General features: G+C 39.0%; 1 protein-coding gene across 1 annotated transcript in view; it reads left to right on the forward strand.

Annotated features, from left to right (window-relative positions):
• LOC124615910 (zinc finger protein 442-like) overlaps positions 1 to 26,027 on the forward strand; it is a 363,598-nt gene that overhangs the window by 269,884 nt on the left and 67,687 nt on the right. Inside the window, exon 12 of the mRNA XM_047144088.1 lies at positions 9,303 to 9,505. Within this exon, the coding sequence (XP_047000044.1) occupies positions 9,303 to 9,505 (203 nt within the window). The remainder of the gene's footprint in view (positions 1 to 9,302; positions 9,506 to 26,027) is intronic.

The following is a 26,027-nucleotide window of genomic DNA, read 5'->3' on the forward strand; positions in this document are numbered from 1 at the left end:
CTGATAGAACCACAGTGGTGTTCAAACTGACCTTCAGGTTAATGGCAGCTTTACCCGTTTTTTCTAATTTTTCAGAGTAAGTCACACTGTTTTTGTAAAGATATAGATTGTGACTATTAATTAATACTTGCTGCTTCATCATCTAAGTTAGGTCAACTATCTATCCTGTTCTGAAAGTCATTATTTAAATTAATTATTTGAGGAAGAAATTACATCGTAATTGTGTGCATTTCACTCATTTGACTTCAATCATCTCAAAATCACAAAAGGGCTTTTAACAGGTTTACTATTACTATTCCACGAATTGTGTGTTATATGCAATAAAGATAAGCATTTAAGTTAATGTGGTCATAATTATTGAAACAATAGCAATAGTGTGCTCTGTTGGGCGAAAATTGCAATTTGTTGTCATTGTCATCATCCTCCATCCAAAATGTGGCTTGCTGCAGCTGTCAGTACTATTCCCTACTGTGCAAGTTTCTTCACCATTGCATTGGTGTAGCAACCTGTATCCATTTAAACTTGCATACTGTATTGAAGCCTCCATCGCTCTATAGTCTTCTTCTTTGTCCGGCTACACTTTCTCCCATTATCAAGTAGAAGATTCCTTGATGCTTCAGAATGTATCCAATCTACAAATTGAGTGTTTTAGAAAACTGCTCAAAATATGAACTGGAAAGATGTTTATAGTACTCATGACATGAATGAAAAATATAACACATTCATGAACAATGTCAGTACCATGTTTGAAAACTGTTTTCCTCTAAAAGTTACTCAAATTAAACAGAAGTCTATAATAAAACCATGGATTACAAAAGGAATAAATATTTCCTGCAAGTCAAAAAGGAAAATGTATCTGTCGACCAAGAATGGCTCCAATGCTGATGATTTAGCTAAATACAAGGAATGCTGTAAAATATTTAAAAAAGTAATTTGGACATCTAAACAAATGCACTACGAGAAGAAGATTGCAATGTCAGGGAACAAAATAAAAACAATATGGGATATAGTGAAAGAGGAGACTGATAGAACCAGAAAGGAACAGGAGCAAATAGCATTAAGAGTAGATGACACATTAGTTACCAATGGGCATAGTGTGGCAAATCTATTTAACAAGTACTTTATATCCGTTACTGATAGAATGACATTGTCAGGATCTGTAAATAATGCCCTTGAATATCTGAAACTAGCCTTTACGGATAGCTTCAGGTACATGAATATGTCACTCACTTCACCAAAAGAAATAACTTCCATAATAAAATCTTTCAAAACAAGGCATTCTAGTGGGTACGACAAAATGTCAACAGAGTTAATTAAGGCATGTTCTTGTGAGTTTAGTACAATTTTAAGTTACTTGTGTAACCAGTCAATTATAACTGGGGCATTTCTTGACTGTCTAAAATATACAGATGTTAAGCTCTATTCAGGAAAGGGTTAAAGATATACCATCAAACTAAAGACCGATTTCACTTTTGCCAGCATTCTCAAAAATTTTAGAAAAAGTAATGTGCAGGCAGCTTCTCAACCATCTGACCACAAATAACATATAATCAAGAACACAGTTTGGATTTCTGAAGGGTTCTGGTATCGAGAAGGCTATTTACACCTACAGGGAAAATGTACTTAATTCATTAAATAACAAATTACAAGCAGCAGGTATTTTCTGTGATTTGTCAAAGGCACAAACCACGACATTCTTTTAAATAAATTAGAATTCTATGGTGTCACGGGCAGTGCTGCAAAATGGTTCAAGTCATACCTCGCTAACAGGAAACAAAGGGTGGCAGTGCAAGGAACTAGTGAATTAAGTCATCAGTCATCATCAGAATGGGAAGAAATTACATGTGATGTCCCACAAAGATCCATCTTAGGGCCATTGCTTTTTCTTGTGTACATTAATGATCTCTCATCAGTTACAATGCCAGAAGCAGAGTTCATTTTGTTTGCAGATGACACAAGTATAGCAATAAATAGTATGTTGAGTGTAGTTCTAGAAAGATCTGCTAATGGTATTTTCATGGATATTAATAAATGGTTTAAATCCAACTCACTGACATTAAACTTCGAAAAGACTCACTATATGCAATTCAGAACCTGTAAGAGGTTTCCACCCAGCATATGCATAAAGTATGAAGAAGAGCAGATAAAGAGGTTGACAGTCTTTAAATTCCTGGGATTACAACTTGATAATAAATTCAGTTGGGAGGAGCACACCGCAGAACTGCAGAAATGCCTTAACAAATCGGTATTTGCAATTCAAGTGTTAGCAGACATAGGCAACATAAAAATGAAAAAGCTTGCATACTTTGCCTACTTTCATTCCATAATGTCATATGGTATAATATTTTCGGGTAACTCTTCAAGTCAAACAAAAGTTTTCAGAGTCCAAAAGCATGTAATACGTATTATTTGTGGAGTAAATTCGCAGACGTCCTGTAGAAACCTCTTCAAAGAACTGGGTATACTAACTACTGCCTCTCAGTTTATTTACTCCTTAATGAAATTTGTCCTAAATAATATATCTCTTTTTCCAACAAACAGCTCAGTTCATACTTACAATACCAGGAACAAAAATGACCCGCACAAGGGCTTAAGAGCACTTACTTTAGTTAAAAAAGGGGTCCACTACTCAGGAACACTCGTCTTCAATAATTTTCCAGCAAACATAAAAAATTTACTTACAAATAAAGATCAGTTTAAAAGAAGCCTGAAAGACTTACTAGTGGGCAACTCCTTCTACTCCATTGATGAATTTTTTAATAGAAACAAATGATGTATTGTATATATTCATACTATTAGTATTGTTATTTCAGCTTTAAAAAAGAAAAAAAAAGAAGAAAAATTGACATGTTCCACAAGCATCTCCTCAGCATGGATCTATGGAACAAAAAACCTAATCTAATCTAATCTTCTTTTAGTTAAGTTGTGCCATAAATTTTTTTCTGCTACCTCATCACCACCTCATTGGTGATTCACTCTATCCATCTAATCTTCAGCACTTTTCTATACTTCATTCTCTTCTTGTGTGAACTGTTTACTGTTCACATTTCACACCCTTACAGGGCTACACTATAGAAAAACACCTTCACAGAAGCTTTCCTAACACTTCAATTTATAATCAATGTTTTTGTTGCTGGCCAAATATGAAAACTTATGTACTACCTTTAATGCCTGGTTCCATATTCTAATTGCGTCTGCATCATCTGATTTAATTCATCTACACTCCATTACCCTTGTTTTTACATTTGACAATATTTGTCTCATAACATCTTTCCAGGACACTATCTGTTCTGTTTCACGTGCTCTTCCAAATACTTAGCCATCCCAGAACTTTAACTCCTTTCCCAATTTCTTCTCAGTTTCCTTTGCCACTTGCTCATTGTATGAGTTCAATAACATCAGGGGTAGGCAACAAACTTGTTTAACTCCCTTCTCAAATTCTGGTTCCCTTCCATGCACGTCAACTCTTACAACTGCAGTCTGGATTTTGTGCAAGTTGTAAATAACCTTTTGCTCTTTGTATTTTATACATGCTACCTTCAGAATTTCAAAGAGTGTAGTCCATTCAACATTGTCAAAAGGTTTCTCTATATCTAAAAATCTTATATATGTAGACTTATCTTTCTTTAACCCATCTTGTAAGATCAGTATTGCTTTGCACTTTCCACATTTTTCTGTAATTCAAAGTGATCTTCTATAAGGTTGGCTTCCACTGGTTTTTCTGTTCTTCCGCAAATGATTTGTGTCATCATTTCATGACTGTGACTTATTAAACTAATTCCAGCCTTGTTGTTGTTGTTGTTGTGGTCTTCAGTCCTGAGACTGGTTTGATGCAGCTCTCCATGCTACTCTATCCTGTGCAAGCCTCTTCATCTCCCAGTACCTACTGCAACCTACATCCTTTTGAATCTGCTTAGTGTATTCATCTCTTGGTCTCCCTCTACGATTTTTACCCTCCACGCTGCCCTCCAATACTAAATTGGTGATCCCTTGATGCCTCAGAACATGTCCTACCAACCGATCCCTTCTTCTGGTCAAGTTGTGCCACAAACTTCTCTTCTCCCCAATCCTATTCAATACTTCCTCATTAGTTATGTGATCTACCCATCTAATCTTCAGCATTCTTCTATAGCACCACATTTCGAAAGCTTCTATTCTCTTCTTGTCTAAACTATTTATCGTCCATGTTTCACTTCCATACATGGCTACACTCCATACAAATACTTTCAGAAATGACTTCCTGACACTTAAATCTATACTCGATGTTAACAAATTTATCTTCTTCAGAAACGCTTTCCTTGCCATTGCCAGTCTACATTTTATATCCTCTCTACTTCGACCATCATCAGTTATTTTGCTCCCCAAATAGCAAAACTCCTTTACTACTTTAAGTGTCTCATTTCCTAGTCTAATTCCCTCAGCATCACCCAACTTAATTCGACTACATTCCATTATCCTCGTTTTGCTTTTGTTGATGTTAATCTTATATCCTCCTTTCAAGACACTGTCCATTCCATTCAACTGCTCTTCCAAGCCCTTTGCTGTCTCTGACAGAATTACAATGTCATCGGCGAACCTCAAAGTTTTTATTTCTTCTCCATGGATTTTAATACGTACTCCGAATTTTTCTTTTGTTTCCTTTACTGCTTGCTCAATATACAGATTGAATAACATCGGGGAGAGGCTACAACCCTGTCTCACTCCCTTCCCAACCACTGCTTCCCTTTCATGTCCCTCGACTCTTATAACTGCCATCTGGTTTCTGTACAAATTGTAAATAGCCTTTCGCTCCCTGTATTTTACCCCTGCCACCTTTAGAATTTGAAAGAGAGTATTCCTGTCAACATTGTCAAAAGCTTTCTCTAAGTCTACAAATGCTAGAAACGTACATTTGCCTTTCCTTTATCTTTCTTCTAAGATAAGTCGTAAGGTCAGTATTGCCTCACGTGTTCCAGTGTTTCTACGGAATCCAAACTGATCTTCCCCGAGGTCGGCTTCTACTAGTTTTTCCATTTGTCTGTAAAGAATTCGTGTTAGTATTTTGCAGCTGTGGCTTATTAAACTGATTGTTCGGTAATTTTCGCATCTGTCAACACCTGCTTTCTTTGGGATTGGAATTATTATATTCTTCTTTAAGTCTGAGGGTATTTCGCCTGTTTCATACATCTTGCGCACCAGATGGTAGAGTTTTGTCAGGACTGGCTCTCCCAAGGCCGTCAGTAGTTCCAATGGAATGTTGTCTACTCCTGGGGCCTTGTTTCGACTCGTGTCTTTCAGAGCTTTGTCAAACTCTTCACGCAGTATCGTATCTCCCATTTCATCTTCATCTACATCCTCTTCCATTTCCATAATATTGTCCTCAAGAACATCGCCCTTTTATAGACCCTCTATATACTCCTTCCACCTTTCTGCTTTCCCTTCTTTGCTTAGAACTGGGTTTCCATGTTAGCTCTTGATATTCATGCAAGTGGTTCTCTTATCTCCAAAGGTCTCTTTAATTTTCCTCTAGGCAGTATCTATCTTACCCCTAGTGAGATAAGCCTCTACATCCTTACATTTGTCCTCTAGCCATCCCTGCTTAGCCATTTTGCACTTCCTGTTGACCTCATTTTTGAGACGTTTGTATTCCTTTTTGCCTGCTTCATTTACTGCATTTTTATATTTTCTCCTTTCATCAATTAAATTAAATATTTCTTCTGTTACCCAAGGATTTCTACTAGTCCTCGTCTTTTTACCTACTTGATCCTCTGCTGCTTCACTACTTCATCCCTCAAAGCTACCCATTCTTCTTCTACTGTATTTCTTTCCCCCATTCCTGTCAATTGTTCCCTTATGCTCTCCCTGAAACTCTGTACAACCTCTGGTTCTTTCAGTTTATCCAGGTCCCATCTCCTTAAATTCCCACCTTTTTGCAGTTTCTTCAGTTTTAATCTACAGTTCATAACCAATAGATTGTGGTCAGAGTCCACATCTGCCCCTGGAAATGTCTTACAATGTAAAACCTGGTTCCTACATCTCTGTCTTATCATTATCTAATCTATATGGTTCCAGCCTTAGGAATTGGAATTATTGGATTCTTGTGGTTTGCCTCTCTCATATGTCTTGCACACCAGGTGGTATAGTTTTGTGATGGCTCTCTCTCCTAATGATGTCAATAATTATAAGGGATTGTCATTCTCCAGTGGCCTTGTTTCCACTTAGACTTTTCAGTACTCTGCCAAATTCTTCCTATAGTTTCGTATTTCCGATCTCTGATTTATTTCACCTTCTTTTTAACTTCATTTCCTTTGTACATCTCCTTTCTAGATTCCTTCCACTTTTCAGTTGTCATTTTTTTCCTTTCCTTAGTAGTTTGACTTGCTACTGGAGCTTCTGATATTCGCACAGCTTCTTCTCTTTCTTCTAAACATCCCTTAAACTTCCCTGTAGCCTCTGGTTATGCATGCTTCTTCAGTCTTTAATGTGCCCTGCTTACAGATTTTACACTATCTGTCAGTCTCATTTTTTTAGATATTTGTTTCCCTTTTGCCTGCTTCATTTTCTGCAGTTTATTTGTTTTGGGGTTTGTTGCTTTATTTCACTGATGCCTCATCTACCTTTTTACTTCATTTCTCAAAGTTATTCATTCATCTACTGTTTTATTTATTTCTCCAGTTTCCAACAGTTGCAGCAAAATGCTCCCTGTGAAGCAACTTATGGATCTTTCATTTTCTTCTGATTCCATCGTCTCATTTTCCTACTGTTTTATAGGTCCTTCAGCGCTAATCTACAGCCCATAATGAATAAATTTTACTCATAGTATCTGCTGCTGGAAATATTATGCAGTTTAAAATCTGGTCACCATATGAAACTTGCATTTATTACATGTTAAATTTTTCCCTGTTATATATTTATATGCATTACTGTGCTGCTGCCTGTGAGAGTATTCCTTTCTTTATTTGGTGGCTTTATTATTTGAAATTATTCTGTCTTGTTTATGTGGACTCAGTGAGAGCGAATGGTCCGTATGTAAAAATATTGCATGAGATTTCACAAGGATCTCTATCAGTGTGTACACATCTTTGGAGTTCTAGGCAGGATTGGAAAGTGGTGTGGGCTTGTAATTGTTACATAGTGCTCAGGTTTAGAAAAAGGCCTGGGGGACCTTGTACAAATGATTGAAAATCTTGTGCAGAATGTTCATTCATTGATGAAACTGTAATAATTTTGTCCGGCTATAAATGAAAGTAAAAAGTAAATTTTTAGTTAAATGAATTAGGACGAAATGTGAAGCTAAAACAGACACTTAGAATAACAGATATGTTCTGCTGAGAAGTAAGAAAATGATTTTAGTTAAAGCGGGGAAACCAGTTACTAGATTTACTAGGTATGGTAGGTACATTGAGATAATGCGTGTAGTAACACTGTCAAAGTATATTATGATGCAGGAATAGATTATTAGAAGATTTAAGTACTCTGTTTTTCTGCCATATAATTGCAAAAGATGAGTTATTAATTGCACACAGGACAAAAGTGAACAGATTGTGAACTAAGTCTGCCCTTTTAAGCAATGCAGTGTAAAATGGCAGGAGAACAGAAAGGAGAAACCGGAGATACAACTGTAGGGCATATAATAATTGTGTGTTACTTATGGTTGTTCAAAACAGAGATCCGGTAGACAAATATGTAAAGACGTAGTGTAGGTTAACTGAACAGTTTAGAGACATTGACGTGTTGAACCACAATATTTGGAAGCAGCAGCAGTCGAATAATGAGGCCGATGACCATCAGAGCTTGCACACCAGCAGTCAGCACTTCGACAGATCAGTGGCCTAGTAGATGGGCAATGCTTCTAAGGAGAGCAATGTCCAGTGCAGTTCGCACATCAGCAGCCAGTGCTGCAGGACTTGTCATCATACTGAACACACATACATGACATATCTGGCCATGCGGAGGAGGATGACAGGGCAGTGACCGACCATGCCAGCATAGATGTAAAACAAGGAAAGCTAGCGCAGGTGTCGACATTGGTCACATTTCTGCCCAACATGGAAAGCATAGATGAATTACCAAAGAGTCAGTCACTGCTCTATAAACTTCGCGACATTGGCGGAAACACTGAATAAATATCTCCAAAAAACAGGCATGAGGGCGCTCTTTTAAGGGGAGAAAGAAGAGACAAAGAAACATCACCTGGACTGATGGTTAGTCAGCAGATGTCATACTTTGCTGCCCTGGCTTAGCCACTATGCTCCTCGACAGAAGATGATGTCAGTAATGTGCCAATAGGTCAACACAGTAAATGCCATCCCAGATATTACCAGAATGAAGTTGTTGTGGTACTTACCCTGGTGGATGGTGAGTTTGAAGGGACTGTGGCCTCACCAAACCTAGAGTTTGATGAACTTCATCAGAAGAAACCAAACCTGCGGGTCGCTGGTTCAACTCCGGGATGAAGCCCTCTGCGCCACACCGTAGCCACTTGTTAATAACACAATGAGATAATTCATAAGGAGAAGACTGTGTCGGCGTCACAGTGTCAGTGAATGACTGATAGTGGAACCACTAATGTTTCACTCGCACTTCATCCACTGAGCCAAGGAAAGAACCCATTTCACCACCCACAAAGTGTCACTTTCCATCCGCCATCCCAGACACTATAATGTCCTTTGGTGTAGCTCAATATCTAGTGTCACAAAACCCTGATCAACTACACAACTGTTAGGGACTGATGACCTTAACAGTTAAGTCCCATAAGATTTCACACACATTTGAACATTTTTGAACTACCAACTGTAAATGAAATATTACAAAGGAAAATGCAAGAGGAGAGGGGATGTGAATGTGAAACATAGCAACAACAAACAGTGTGTTAAAGAGAAGACAGCAGGAGAAGTGTAAGATAATATTTATGGTATTAGGATCATGCTGAAAGTTCATATTATCACGCTGCAAGGAGCACTGAGACCGCTTCCCCCTCCTCTTTCTCTCTCTCTCTCTCTCTCTCTCTCTCTCTCTCTCTGTGTGTGTGTGTGTGTGTGTGTGTGTGTGTGTGTGTGTGTGTGTCGGGGGGGGGGGGGGGGGGGGGGCATGTGCGCACTTGTGCGAGTGCACATGTGTGTGTCTGTTCATCCATCCATATTGTTACATTATATTATAATTTTTGTTCCCCTTTCAGCAAATGGCTGCAGAAAATCCATTTTTATGAGAAAAATAGAGAATATAAATGCTTTCACACTGTGCTACAGTCTATAAGTATTGGAAACCTTGAGCTTTCAATTGTGTTGTGATCTACCATTGACTCTTTGTTCTTATTTTTTCAGGTTTATAAGTGCATCCAGAAAGATTGTCTTCAGACATTTTCAGACCTTGAATCTTTTTTGACACATACAAACAATGCACATGTTACTGGACTACAGTATCGCTGCCATGTATGTAATAAGAAGTTTGACAACTTGGAGTCATTAGGACTACACCAGTATTCCCATGGAACTCATGCAAAAAGTAGCAACAAATCTCTAACAAGGTAAAACAGGTGAATGCTTTATAGATATTTAAGAGTTGTCACATGAATTTTTGAAGAGGGAACAATATTTATTTCAGAGTTTTTTTAATTAGTCGAATGAGAGGGCTATAATGCTAGGCATAGGTCCAAAGGTTGTTTATTTACAGTGTATCCCAAAATAATGCTTTAACATAAAGCAGATAAAAACGAAAAGTTTTTGACGTCATATCTGCTAAGGTAGTATATGTTCAGAATGGCCACCTTCCAGTGCAATAAGTTGTCAGCAATAACTAAGAACAGACAGGGTGTCTACGGCCTGGGACAACCGGTAGATCCGGGAAAAACCCGGGAATTTTTTCATGTGGGAGAAAACAAGGAAAATCCCGGGAATTTTATTGAATTCTGGGAATTTTTCATTGTTTTTGTTCTCAGTGAAATATTTGTAATTTAGACTGGTAAGAACCAATACTCTAACAAGGGATATTACTGTATCCTGCTACTGCAGCATAATACTGCAGCAATAAAACATGAGCGAGAGAAAAAAACTAAAATAAAAGTTAAATTGCAAAGGAAATATGTCATGTACAGCAACAAAACACAGTGCTCATACAAACATCTGCCAAATGTGTCAAAGGCTTTAGGGAGACTATGCAATGCTTCGTAACAACAAATTGCCTCCGATGAACATGGCGTCACAACTGTTAACATTACATTTGTTTTAGCAGTTACGAGTGGGACCATGCGCATGCGCAGTTGAGTAGTATCTTCTTCTGGTTCTGGCTACAGAAACGTGGCTGTTGGCTGTGTAAGCAGTCGCAGGGTGCTACTGGGAAAAATTTTACTGGCGTGCCCAAGCTGTGAGATTCATGCATGCGCAGCAGCCCTGGATCTAGGAGTGGAGGGGGCAAATTCATATTCTTGAGGAAAAAACCTTGTTTCAAAAAGCGCCTAGCATCCAGCGCACGTTGGTCTATCGATTATTCATATGACTTTGAAATGTGTCCCTGTCGGTTTTTGAACATTATTGAACACATTCTAAGTTGATTTCTGAATGAATCATAAGTTGATTTGTGAATGCGTGCATAGTGTATGTGATGTCTCTGCCAGTGGAATCCTTGTCACATCTAGAAATAATCTTTCCTGCAGACAAAAAGGGCTATACAAGCTGAGCAGTGTGTAGCCGAATGAAAGAAAGCCAACCACTGTCTGATTATGTGGTTGATTGGGTTTGCAAATGATGAGCGTTGTTATGATTACCAGTGAAATCCACAGATTCAAATAACCAGAGTGCGAATAAATGACTAACAGGAATAACAGGTAAAAAAGATTAAATATTATCTTCTCGATGTATCCAGGAAAATGAAATTTTGACAGAAAATTTTTGGCCAGATCGCTATACTAACAAGGGCCAGTTGTACAGTCTCCAGTTAGCTGCCGCTTTAAGGTCTATTCTGGAAGTAGCACAGAAAGCACGTTGTACGAACACGTAACAATGCCTAGCCGGAGAATAATCGTGGGATAACTAAACTGGTGATTCTGGCAGAGTTTATGAAGTTAACCGGCAAATAAGCTTTGACATTGGCAGAAATAGATACAAAATTGGTGATGACAACACTGTTTGTTAGAACGAGGAAGGAGAAGAAATGGTGACATCACTTGAACTATGGAAGAATATGACAATTCCAAATTTATATAAAAATATCGCACTACTTCTTTTCGATCTCATGCCTGAGAAACTGGAGCATATGAATGAAGTATAAAACTATTTCCTAATGTGAAGCTTTTTCCTTGTAGTAGGGCTAATAGGCATATGATATAGGTACGTTGTGAATTATTTCTGCCGTGTTATAAAAATGACCATTTCTGCAAAAACAGTCTCCTTTATTTGGCATGTGTTACAATTGCTGCAGTATTAGAAAGGCCTATTTTGTTTTATCTGGCAGACAGTGACAAAATACAGGTAATCAGGTCGAGAAACCACACCAGTCTTGAGCCTATTTGTATTAACAGCTTTTTCAGTATTAGACAATGACATTTCGATTTTTCATGTAAGAAAATATTTGACACACTTTAATGAGGTAACAGATTCTTTCGCAAAAAGGAAAGCACGCCATGTAAAGCTTCGCAAGATTAGAGAGAAAAAAAATTCTAGGAGCTAAGGATAGAAGAAATGTGTACTGTCTTGCTTTTCTCTTGTCTTTACTGGTTTTATGTATCCTATACTTAAGTTTATGTCACACAAAGCAGCAAATTGTTAGCTAATAGGGAATAAAGAGTGAACATTTTCTGAAAAGTTTTTTTTTTTTTAAATGAGAGCCAGGATGTCAAACCGGCCGACTGAAGCAGGAGAGGCACCATAGGACACTTTAATTTCCACAGTCCTGAATGTAGTTTGATGGCAACCAGTACAAAATATACACGTTTCAATCCCACTGACCAAAATACAGTGACGTGCAATCGAAGAATGCTGCGTGAAAAGGTGTGGGACTGCACTTTGGCACACTTAAGATCAAATAACATGTCTTACAATTCCTCAGACCCGTATGTTTTATGTATCAGACATCTTCAGAAAGATGTGCACTACAAAATGAACATATTTTTGAAACAAACATTAAATAACAAAGTACTGGTACCCAAGGAAGTTTACATCCCGAAAACCACATTGAAAAGCTTAAAATCAGGCTGAGGCCTACTTCACTGGGAATCTGGGACTCATTTAAAAATCAGCTCTTTGATGATGAGCCATTTAGAAGAATTTACAGCCCAGAAAATCACGCAATTATGTCGTTATTAAAAAATTTACTAGCAAATTTGTGTGATATATCTTAAAATGTAATACGTGCATAAAAGACCAACATTATATGTGAAATCGTAGTTTCTCTTGCAGTGTATTGGCCTTAGAAACCAATATTATATGTGAAAGCTTTGTTTTTCTTGTAGCAGTATTATATATATTAATTTGAACCATTAAATTTTCCTGTTCTTGTGTTCACACTACTTAACAGTGATGTTGCTGTGGGATGACTACACCACGTGTCCGAAGCTCTGAATATCCGCTGTCATCGGCTGGCGAGATCATGTAACATGAGCTATGACTGGCTTGCAAATACGCATCGCAGTCTCTCGATTTTGATGCTTCGGAAAGTAACATGCGGTGTTTGGTGGAATTCGAATTGACACTTTCATAATACGAAAATATGCAGCGTACGTGTTACTGTACATCAAACATCTTTGCAAAAGGTATTTTTTTCCCCTGAGTTTCGTTTTCTAAAGCGCCGGTAATTCTATGCCCGTGTATAAAACCATAACCATTCAAAGGATTGATAAGTTATACAGTGCCGAGAGAATATATACTGTCAATTAACAGGGAAAAACTATGTTTCCACCGGGGAGACAGTGTATTTTTAACCGGGAGAAATCCGGGAATTTTTTTTCTTTGTCCTTGTACACACCCTGACAAAGTGGTATGCCAATTGTATTGTTTCTGATGAAACAGCATGCAAGCTTGCTCAGTTTGCTTTCATAGGCCGTCCAGTTTTGTGGTTTTACAGCGTGTGCCGTGTTCTTGACAGAGTCCCAAAGATAGAAGTCTAAAGGTGTTAAATCTGGTGATCAATGTGGGTATTCCACAGCACTTCCTCTTCATCCATCAATCTTGGAGGGAATGTACAACTGAGAAATTCGCACACATCAAGTCAACTGCACAGCATTTGTAGGTGAGAGTCACCTGTTACAGTCTGTTCAAAGAAGTATGGCCCGATTGACCCTTCAGATGACTGAGCATGCCAGACTAAGACTCCTATGAGATTAACATACTTTTCCACAAAATTCGGTGAGCATTGATTTTGCTCAGTGTATTCTCATGAAAGCATTGATTTACACATCTTTTTTTGTTATTATATGCACGTGAATTGCCATATCAACACTTTCCATTGTCTGTTGCACTACAGCCCATCTTCACATCATTCACTGTTCCACCTAATTCAAACTTGCCTCAGATTCTTGCAATTGTTAAGCTCAAATGTTCCAAGTTCAACTCTCCAGTGTGGTCAAATCTCACTCACATTCTATTTGTGGTTGACAACACTGAAGCACCTACTTTCATTCTTTGATAAGTTATTTACTGCTTTCTGAATTATCACACACAAAGCAATTATTTCTATCTGCTTTACTTAGAAAGAGATTAAATTGGAAAATGTGTATACATTATTTTGTAACGTCCTGTACTGTTTTCTGATTACATAGAAACCAGTCTGAAAAGTGCTGGATGTTAACACTTAATAACAAGTACGCATTTTGATTTGATCCACCATTCTTGTATTTAGTTCATTGATCAGCACGGATTGTTCAAGAAAATCAAACCTCTGTCTTATAATATTTACATGAATGCTTTTCAGTAAGACACAATGTAAAACTTGCGAAGAAGTCAATGCTACTGTCTGACAATGGGTTCAGTCCCGAAACTAGTAATGGTACAATAAAATCATTAAAAAAAAAAATCGTTTGGCTGGTTGCAGTATTTCCTACAATGCAATGAGGTATCTTTTTGATGCTTTCTTGCATCTTCAGGCCTCTTCAACTTTTTATGTGCCTCTCCAGTGCTGCATATTCAACAGCTTGTCCTCAGACCAGACCTTAGTCATTATTTTGAACTAAGTCTCATTGAAGGGCATGTCTACATATGAAAATATGAAATATGACTTAGCTGGTTAATTTTATGTTGGCTGCATTGTCTTCTTTAGAGACATAATAATGTCCACAGATTTACTTCTAATATGGAGAAAATTAACTGATGCAAGTATTGTGAAAATTGGGTAATTATTCAAATATTAAATCAAGTAGTATTGTGAAAATTGGGTAATTATTCAAATATTAAATCAAGTAAAGTATATGAACTGTTAAATATTTCTGTTATGCAATATTTCACATATTATGATGGCACAATGTGAACAAAAAACAAAAATGCATAGAATCTGCTTTCAGCAGCCTCATAAAACGACTTGGCTTCCCGTTACAAAAGCCAACAGCCTTGCCGCAGTGGTAACACTGGTCCCCATCAGATCACCGAAGTTAAGCGCTATCGGGCTGGGCTAACACTTGGATGGGTGACCATCCGGTCTGCCGATGCTGTAGGCAAGCGGGGTGCACTCAGCCCTTATGAAGCAAACTGAGGAGCTACTTGATTGAGAAGTAGAGGTTCCAGTCTCGTAGACTGACATATGGCCGGGAGAGCCGTGTGCTGACCACATGCCCTTCCATATCCACATCCAGTGACGCCTATGAGCTGAGGATGACACGGTGGCCGGTCAGTACCGTTGGACCTTCATGGCCTGTTCAGGAGGAGTTTAGTTCTAGTTTTTTAGTTTTCCCTTTACAAAATCTTCCTGCCAAGTGTCTAAACAGTGAGGGAGAACAGGGATGCTGTACAAAGCAATGACTTTATATCTTTGTCAGAGACAACCGTGCAGACAATCGCTGGTATATATACAATAAAATTAATAAAACTGAATCCCCAAAAATTTTTTGTTAAAACTTCACCATTATTTTTGAAAATGTGAAATATAAATAGGCCTATATAGATGAGACATAATTAATTTTTATAGGCACAGTTTTTATATCAAATTTTCTCTGCATAAATATAGCACGATACATACTGACATTCTAGAATTTCTACTATACCATTGGCTTCATTACATTACAACTTGCATAATTTCCTTTCCTGATTCTTAAACCAAGTATTAACAATGATTAGATTAATGCTCTTTACAGAATTTTACCTGGTGGCTTCCTTTTTCAATCCTTTCCCCCAGTCCCTGCTTACCCAATGTTCTTCCTGTCTTTTATGAGGCACTATCAAAAAATATGGTGAATGAGTATTTTTAGCAGCAATTGCTGATGCTAAAACCATTCAAAGCAAATTGGCTGATATCCTGATCCATTGAGACGGGCAACATAACGTTAACACATTATAACTTTTCAGCCAGTTTTCATAGGAAGGTGTATTTACAATGTCTTTCATCAGGGTGAATATGTGGACAAGGAAAAAAAAATCACAGATTTCCCTGTTAAAAATACACTTTCTCCCAGATGAAAATACACTTTTTCTGTGTTCCTCGCAACTGTAAAACTTGTCGATCCTTTAAATGGTTATGGTCTTATACATGGCATAGAATTTCCTGACCCTTTAGAAAAGAAAACTCAGTGGAGAAAACACGTTTTGGAAAGATCTTTGGCATGGAGCAACATGTACGCTGCATATTTTCGTATCACTAAAATATAAATTCGAATTTAATCAAACACCGCATGTTACTTTCTGAAAAATTGAAATTGAGATGCATTGCACTTTTGTAAGCCAGCCATAGCTCGTGTCACGTGATCTTGCCAGCCGATGACAGCAGATATTCTGAGCATAGGACAGGCGATGTAGTCAGCCAATGGCAACATCACTGTTAAGTAGTGCGAACACACAAATAGGAAAAGTTAATGATTTAAATTAATATTCATAGTGTTGTTATAAGAAAAGCTAAGCCTTTCACTTATAATATTGGTCTCGAAGATTATTAAGCTGAAACAAAACTTAGCTTTCACATATAATGTTGATCATTTTTGCACTTGTTACACTTCAACACATCACACAAATGTGCCAGTAAAAAGTTTAATGACAACATAAATATCCGATCTTCTAGGCTCGAAATTCTTCTAACTGGCTCGTCCGTAAAGGGTTGATTTTTAAATGAGAGTCACAAGCTCTGTGATTTAAGAAATTCATTGTACATTCTTGCACATAGTTCATCTTGCGAAAAAGAAGTTTAATTTGAAAGTAATGCTTTTCAAACCACCATTCACAATATTTCCCCACAGTCTGTTAGAAATAGGTCATTTCAACAGTCGCCAGAGAGCGCCAGATAACAGGCGTCACTGTGCTTCCGCAGCTATGATGTCTAGGAAGCCTGTATGTTCGTACGTGTAAAACATTAAAAGATCTTACATTTCGTCGTAAAAGAAACAAGACATCTGAGGATATTCCGAGAGCATTGGAATTTGATAAACCATACTAGAACGCATAAATAGGCGTAAAGTGCATGTTCGTATGCCTGGATTCCAAATGAAGTAGGTCTCAACCTGATATTATGCTTTTCAGTGTGGTTTTCGGGATGTAAATTTTCTTGGACTACTTGTACTGTATTATTTCATGTTTGATTCTTTATTATGGCATAATACCATACGTGCTAGAAGATGAAAATAGTGCTTGAAATACAGAGAATAGTTGAAAGTCCCCAATAGTGTGTAATTAAATACTTTTCTTCAGATAAATTGACTGCCTCAGCAGAAAAGATTAATAAAAGCCAAATTTATTTAGGAAGCCGACAAAAATAACTTCATTGTTTTGCAAGGCGATTAATGCTTGACTGTCGGAAAGGTGGAAATAAAATAAAATCATTCATATGCTCCAGTTTCTCAAGAATGAGATCGAAAAGAAGTAGCATGAAATTTTTATATAAATTTGGAATTGACATATTCTTTCATAATGTCCCCATTTTTTTCTCCTTCCTTTTTCTGACAAACAATCTTGTCATCAGCTATTTTGTAACTATTCACGCCAGTATCAAAACTTATTCTCCAGCTAAATTCACGAACTCTGTCACAATCAGTGGTTTAGTTATCCCGTGTTTATTCTTCGGTTAGGGGGGGTTATGAGTTCTTACAATGCATGTGCCCCCTGCCGCCGTTGGATAAGCAGCTGCAGCAGCAAGTCGTATACTCCTAGCTCACTCATTTGTTACATAGTTTAATTCTTAATTTCTTTGCGTGTTTTTGGTAGTTGCATTGTTTAATTCATAAATTTTGGGCGTATTATAGTATTTGAGAGTTGTAGCATCGCGTTTTAGTACCTGAATAGTGTAAATTCGCGTAGTCGTTTGTCTACTGTTTTTGTTTTGAACGGCCAGTGTCGGTTGGTCGCAGTCAGTGTGCCCCCTGCCGCCGTTGGATAAGCAGCTGCAGCAGCAAGTCGTATACTCCTAGCTCACTCATTTGCTACATAGTTTAATTCTTAATTTCTTTGCGTGTTTTTGGTACTTGCATTGTTTAATTCATAAATTTCGGGCGTATTATAGTATTTGAGAGTGTAGCATCGTGTTTTAGTACCTGAATAGTGTAATTTCGCTTAGTCTCCTTCCGCCGCCGAGCAGTGTCAGCAGTGCACAAGTAGCAGCATTACTGCATTTACTAGGCAATCTTGTATTTTAATAACCGTTTAAATTTTGTCGATTTGTTTGCGCTCTCTGTAGATTATTTCAGACGTTCTTTCCAAAACAGTTTTTAGCATGGATAGGGACTGCAACTGCTGTGTTCGGATGCAGGCTGAGTTGGCATCCCTTCGCTCCCAGCTTCAGGCAGTGTTGGCTTCGGTCACACAGCTTGAGGCTGTTGCCAATGGGCATCACTGTGGGGGTCCGGATGGGGGTTTGTCGGGGACGGCCAGCTCGTCCCACGCATCCCCTGATCGGACTAAGACTGTGGTTGCCCGGGATACTGCCCGCATTGAGGCTGATCCCTCACCTGTGGTAGAGTGGGAGGTCGTTTCAAGGTGTGGCAGGGGGCGAAAGACATTCCGGAGGGCTGAACGGAAAGCCTCTCCAGTTTGTCTGACGAACCGGTTTCAGGCTCTGTCTCAGGCTGATACTGATCTTCGGCCTGACATGGCTGCTTGTCCTGTTCCAGAGGTTGCCCCTCAGTCTGCAAGATCCGGGCAGTCGCAGAGGGTGGGGTTACTGGTAGTTGGGAGCTCCAACGTCAGGCGCGTAATGGGGCCCCTTAGGGAAATGGCAGCAAGAGAGGGGAAGAAAACCAATGTGCACTCCGTGTGCATACCGGGGGGAGTCATTCCAGATGTGGAAAGGGTCCTTCCGGATGCCATGGAGGGTACAGGGTGCACCCATCTGCAGGTGGTCGCTCATGTCGGCACCAATGATGTGTGTCGCTATGGATCGGAGGAAATCCTCTCTGGCTTCCGGCGGCTATCTGATTTGGTGAAGACTGCCAGTCTCGCTAGCGGGATGAAAGCAGAGCTCACCATCTGCAGCATCATCGACAGGACTGACTGCGGACCTTTGGTACAGAGCCGAGTGGAGGGTCTGAATCAGAGGCTGAGACGGTTCTGCGACCGTGTGGGCTACAGATTCCTCGACTTGCGCCATAGGGTGGTGGGGTTTCGGGTTCCGCTGGATAGGTCAGGAGTCCACTACACGCAACAAGCGGCTACACGGGTAGCAGAGGTTGTGTGGCGTGGGCTGGGCGGTTTTTTAGGTTAGATGGCCTTGGGCAAGTACAGAAAGGGCAACAGCCTCAACGGGTGTGGGGCAAAGTCAGGACATGCGGGGACCAAGCAGCAATCGGTATTGTAATTGTCAACTGTCGAAGCTGCGTTGGTAAAGTACCGGAACTTCAAGCGCTGATAGAAAGCACCGAAGCTGAAATCGTTATAGGTACAGAAAGCTGGCTTAAGCCAGAGATAAATTCTGCCGAAATTTTTACAAAGGTACAGACGGTGTTTAGAAAGGATAGATTGCATGCAACCGGTGGTGGAGTGTTCGTCGCTGTTAGTAGTAGTTTATCCTGTAGTGAAGTAGAAGTGGATAGTTCCTGTGAATTATTATGGGTGGAGGTTACACTAAACAACCGAACTAGGTTAATAATTGGCTCCTTTTACCGACCTCCCGACTCAGCAGCATTAGTGGCAGAACAACTGAGAGAAAATTTGGAATACATTTCACATAAATTTTCTCAGCATGTTATAGTCTTAGGTGGAGATTTCAATTTACCAGATATAGACTGGGACACTCAGATGTTTAGGACGGGTGGTAGGGACAGAGCATCGAGTGACATTATACTGAGTGCACTATCCGAAAATTACCTCGAGCAATTAAACAGAGAACCGACTCGTGGAGATAACATCTTGGACCTACTGATAACAAACAGACCCGAACTTTTCGACTCTGTATGTACAGAACAGGGAATCAGTGATCATAAGGCCGTTGCAGCATCCCTGAATATGGAAGTTAATAGGAATATAAAAAAAGGGAGGAAGGTTTATCTGTTTAGCAAGAGTAATAGAAGGCAGATTTCAGACTACCTAACAGATCAAAACGAAAATTTCTGTTCCGACACTGACAATGTTGAGTGTTTATGGAAAAAGTTCAAGGCAATCGTAAAATGCGTTTTAGACAGGTACGTGCCGAGTAAAACTGTGAGGGACGGGAAAAACCCACCGTGGTACAACAACAAAGTTAGGAAACTACTGCGAAAGCAAAGAGAGCTCCACTCCAAGTTTAAACGCAGCCAAAACCTCTCAGACAAACAGAAGCTAAACGATGTCAAAGTTAGCGTAAGGAGGGCTATGCGTGAAGCGTTCATTGAATTCGAAAGTAAAATTCTATGTACTGACTTGACAGAAAATCCTAGGAAGTTCTGGTCTTACGTTATATCAGTAAGTGGCTCGAAACAGCATATCCAGACACTACGGGATGATGATGGCATTGAAACAGAGGATGACACGCGTAAAGCTGAAATACTAAACACCTTTTTCCAAAGCTGTTTCACAGAGGAAGACCGCACTGCAGTTCCTTCTCTAAATCCTCGCACAAACGAAAAAATGGCTGACATCGAAATAAGTGTCCAAGGAATAGAAAAGCAACTGGAATCACTCAATAGAGGAAAGTCCACTGGACCTGACGGGATACCAATTCGATTCTACACAGAGTACGCGAAAGAACTTGCCCCCCTTCTAACAGCCGTGTACCGCAAGTCTCTAGAGGAACGGAGGGTTCCAAATGATTGGAAAAGAGCACAGATAGTCCCAGTCTTCAAGAAGGGTCATCGAGCAGATGCGCAAAACTATAGACCTATATCTCTTACGTCGATCTCTTGTAGAATTTTAGAACATGTTTTTTGCTCGCGTATCATGTCATTTCTGGAAACCCAGAATCTACTATGTAGGAATCAACATGGATTCCGGAAACAGCGATCGTGTGAGACCCAACTCGCCTTATTTGTTCATGAGACCCAGAAAATATTAGATAAAGGCTCCCAGGTAGATGCTATTTTTCTTGACTTCCGGAAGGCGTTCGATACAGTTCCGCACTGTCGCCTGATAAACAAAGTAAGAGCCTACGGAATATCAGACCAGCTGTGTGGCTGGATTGAAGAGTTTTTATCAAACAGAACACAGCATGTTGTTATCAATGGAGAGACGTCTACAGACGTTAAAGTAACCTCTGGCGTGCCACAGGGGAGTGTTATGGGACCATTGCTTTTCACAATATATATAAATGACTTAGTAGATAGTGTCGGAAGTTCCATGCGGCTTTTCGCGGATGATGCTGTAGTATACAGAGAAGTTGCTGCATTAGAAAATTGTAGCGAAATACAGGAAGATCTGCAGCGGATAGGCACTTGGTGCAGGGAGTGGCAACTTACCCTTAACATAGACAAATGTAATGTATTGCGAATACATAGAAAGAAGGATCCTTTATTGTATGATTATATGATAGCGGAACAAACACTGGTAGCAGTTACTTCTGTAAAATATCTGGGAGTATGCGTACGGAACGATTTGAAGTGGAATGATCATATAAAATTAATTGTTGGTAAGGCGGGTACCAGGTTGAGATTCATTGGGAGAGTGCTTAGAAAATGTAGTCCATCAACAAAGGAGGTGGCTTACAAAACACTCGTTCAACCTATACTTGAGTATTGCTCATCAGTGTGGGATCCGTACCAGGTCGGGTTGACGGAGGAGATAGAAAAGATCCAAAGAAGAGCGGCGCGTTTCGTCACCGGGTTATTTGGTAACCGTGATAGCGTTACGGAGATGTTTAATAAACTCAAGTGGCAGACTCTGCAAGAGAGGCGCTCTGCATCGCGGTGTAGCTTGCTGTCCAGGTTTCGAGAGGGTGCGTTTCTGGATGAGGTATCGAATATATTGCTTCCCCCTACTTATACCTCCCGAGGAGATCACGAATGTAAAATTAGAGAGATTAGAGCGCGCACGGAGGCTTTCAGACAGTCGTTCTTCCCGCGAACCATACGCGACTGGAACCGGAAAGGGAGGTAATGACAGTGGCACGTAAAGTGCCCTCCGCCACACACCGTTGGGTGGCTTGCGGAGTATCAATGTAGATGTAGATGTAGATTTTCTGCACTACTCTCAGAATTTACTAGTGTAGCGATCCGGTCAAAAATTTTCTGTCAAAATTTTATTTTGTTGTCTATATCGAGATGAAAATAGGTAATCTTTCTTACCTGTTATTCCTGTGAGTAATTTATTTCCACTTGGGTAGTCTGAATCTATGGATTCCGTTAGTAATTATAACAAAGCTGATCATTCTCAAACCCAGTCAACCACATACACAAACAGCGATTGGCATTCACCTGTTCAGCTTTATTCCATTCAGTCCGTACAACCCCCTCCCCTTTTGTCTGCATGAAAGTTTATTTTTAGATACAACGGGGATTCCCTTGGTAGAGACACCATGTACACTATGCACACATTCAAAAATTAACTGATGATTCATTCAGAAATCAACTTAGAATGTATTCAAAAATGTTCAAAAAGCAACAAGGATGCAATTCAAAATCATATGAATAATCGATAGACCAACATGCACTGGATGCTAGATGCTTTGTGAAATAAGGTTTTTTTCTTCAAAAATATGAATTTGGCACAGCATGGTTGAATGCCCTTCCTAAATAAGCCTTCCAGAAATGCTTCCAGTCAGGGATTCAACATTGGGATAGGTGCATTGCTGCCCAAGGACAGTACTTTGAAGGAGATTAATTCAAAATTCATATAAGCTTATTACTTTGTTTCTAATAAAGTTACTCACCATATTTCTTGATCACACAAAATTTGTGGTAGCCTAGCTTTTGAGTGACAAATTCAAACAACAAAGTCCGTGAAACTTGTGGAAAAGAAAGTGAAAGCTCCGTTATTGTGAAGCGACGGTTTTCACTAATCGTTTCATCAACTTTAGCAACAAGATTGTGAGTCACAATGCTCAAGCATCCACTCTTCTCTTTATTATGAATGTTGGTTTGGCTATTTTTAAACCGAATGCACCATACCCGTACGGAACACTCACCCATTACATTGTTTTCATACACTTTGCACAGTTCATGATAAATTTGTATAGGTTTTAGGTTTATTGCCAACAAAAACTTTATCACAGACTGCACCTCACAACTGGCAGGATTTTTGATTGCAGTGCACATTTCAGATTCGAATATTGAAATAACCAGATCCGCAGAGATGTTCCTGCTGTCACGGATGGATGCCGACTAAGCTGCCAAGCATGCACATACCAAAATATATGCGATTGGCGTGCACCTAGCGGCGTCAGACAGAAATGTTCCCTACTTTCTGAATAGCCCTCGTATTTGCTCTTAAGCACGTAAGCAAAAAATTTTTTAGGAAAGACTTGAAGTTGTGCATAAAGTTTGTTGGAAAGGCACTAAGTGCTGCCATTGAGAAATACCGGATGAATGTAAATAGGGTAATTTGCAGCCTACTTTAAGCAACAACTAGATTTTCACACATCTCAGTTTTTATGACATTGTATCTCCTGAATTATCTATCACACAATGATATAATTTTGCATTTTAATGCAATGATATATGTAGATACTGTATGCAAATAGAGTCAGTAGAAAAGAAAATAAATTGAATCTTTATGTCTTATGCTAAAGTTCTACTGCATGATCAGCGAAAATGTAGTAAGCAACAAACTTCTTTCCTTTCCTCATTTTGTGAGTGGTGTCAGTGAGGAAAAGTTGCACAAAGGTTTGAAATTGTGTGTGAAGTTTGTTGGAAATCACTAAGAGCTCTCATTCACAAATACTGGAGTGAATAAAATCAACGTATTTGTGAGCCATCAGTTACACTGGCTCATGATACACATTCAGTTTCTAACTGTAATACATGTCTTATTTTGTAAAATTTTTTAACATAAGACTATATAGGTTGACACAAAATGATGGGAAAGTTTTGGAACAGAGATTAATGGATGAGCACAATTACTTTACACACATTTATTTATTTCGGTGTATAGTACAGAGTACACCATTATTGAATATGTCACAATTATTATTATTTCGTATTATCACATCCAATAGATGACCCCCCCCCCCCCCCCCTCTTCAGTGCACGCATTCCTGCAGCCTAATAAGAACATCATGTGTACCCCAACTCAACATTTCAATAGGAATCCTGCTGATTTCCGCTCGTATTCTTCCTTTAAGTTCTTTGGTGGTAGCAGCTAGAGTATTGTGAACCAAGCTGTTAAGGTGGTAAGGTGGCCCCAATAAAAAAATCACACGCTGTCAGGTCAGGCATTCGTAGGGGCTCTGCAGTGTCACTGTGCCTTGAAATGATACTGTTGCCAAACAATTGTTGTACAGCTCCCATCGATATCTGTGCTGAACATGCTGTTGCTCCATCGTATTGAAGTCAGCTGTTGGCAGAAAAATGGGGCAGTTCAAGTGCAACAAAACTTTTCATTGTGGCAACATATTGGACAGATGAAATAGTGGTTAGGCACCCACCATCATATTCAAAAAAGTAGGAGCCTATAATGTCACTCAATGACATGGCACACCATACAGTAACTTTGCTGCTGTGCAATGGATGCTCGTATAGCTGTTGTGGATTTTGCTTAGACCAGTAGCAAAAGTTCTGTCTATTGACAAAGCCACAAAGGTGGAAGTGAGCTTCATTCGACACACACAGGTTGTTAATGAATTGTTGTCATTATGCACTTTGGCCAACGTGCGTTCAACATATTGTCTACGCATCAGCAGAGCGTTAGGTTGAAGTTTCTGGACTATCTGAAGCTTGTATGGATGGAACTTTATGTCAACATTTAGAAGTGGTTGAATATTTAACTGTTGCTGCTGTAGAAACTGTGTGATGTCAAACAGAGCATTGGGGCTTCTTACAAAAGCAGTTCACACAGCCTCGATATTCGGGTTTTGCTGCAGATTGTTTCTTCAGTGCAGAAATCGTTGCTTCAAAATTGTGGACCCAGGTGTTGATTGAATATGCTGATGGAGCACGACCATGCCATCCTATGTTGAAGTGACACCACACATCTCGATGCATGCCTTTCACACTTCCATTCTTGTAAAGGGCATTTACTGCAAAGGCTTGCTGCAAACCATTCCATTTCTTCATGTTTACTGTTTACTAAATGGCAAGACAGTGCGAGCAGTATTCTGCATTGCAGCATTGGCACAACACATTCCATAATTTCCCATTCTTTTGAGTCACCCTGTAACTGTTAATGAGTGGATTATGATAGAATTTTAAATTTGATCAGTAATTATGTGAAATACTGAAAATCAAATTTTTGTTGCCCATGGAAGCTGGTAGATTACAGTAACTGGTCCCGGGTTCCAGGATAGTCATTTATTAATATAGATTAGCAGTAAAAATTAACAAAATGAAAAGTTTTTAGACAAAACCAGTTTGATACTGTAATGTTGAGTTGGAACTTACAACCGTAGTTTACCTACATATTGATTTTGAGACGTTATAAACGACTGAATTTTGAAGTTTGTTATAAATTAAGTGTATTGCCTACTTAAGCAAGTTAATAAAATATCTGGAAATGATGATATTTGGGAAAATTGAAAAAAATAAATCCAGTAGAATATCTGTTCTAGTTAAAGCCAATAAATCTGTAAGTAATTTAATTTTTGAGACAGCTGCAGATGACAGAAAAAGGCAGAAATACCAGGGGAAATTTTCTGGCATTTCTTTTCAATCAAAAGCTGTTGCACATGAAGGAAATAAGTCATTTATCGAAGACTTCTGTTTGAAAGCAGAACTGGGAGCAGTGTGCAGTGTATTGTGCATAGACATAGGGATGAAAGGTGAAATGACAATTAAAATTGTTGTTATTTATCAATCATAGGAAATCTTGTGTTCAAAATGACCAACAATGTAGAATATGAAGGGAATGATGATAGTGTTGAAATGGCATTGACAATGAAAAGGTTGCTGGATGATTGACTGACAAATATTCACCATTTTGTGATGCTAAGGGCACTCTTAATTCAGTTCGTCGCAGTGAATATTTTTTTATGGTTTGACACCAGTTGCAAATTCTTGTTTTTGCACTTGAATGCTGGACTAAGCTTTTTATTCAGGCAATAAGGGCCTTGCATCATGGGATTGACTGAAAAAAGATTTGCAAGAAGAATTGGATGTAAAGACAAGTGCTGCAGAAATTGACAACCTGCTTTCTCAAAAAAGAAAGATTCTCGGAGTATTTTCTAATGATGAAATAGATTGCTAGCTGTGTGATATTGATGACAGCTCAATGTTCCAGTATGTGTGCTTAATTCAAATTGCATTGATTGGTAGATTTCTTCTTCTTCTTCTTCTTTTGCTGCTGGTGCTGCTGAAAGCTAATTTGTCAGCTGAAAAAGATTTTTAAGTGGGCTTCTAAATTAACTGCAATCAGCATTGTGGGGGGAGATTATCA

Source organism: Schistocerca americana, chromosome 5 (assembly GCF_021461395.2).
Source record: "Schistocerca americana isolate TAMUIC-IGC-003095 chromosome 5, iqSchAmer2.1, whole genome shotgun sequence".
In the NCBI taxonomy this organism is placed as follows: Eukaryota; Metazoa; Arthropoda; class Insecta; order Orthoptera; family Acrididae; genus Schistocerca; species Schistocerca americana.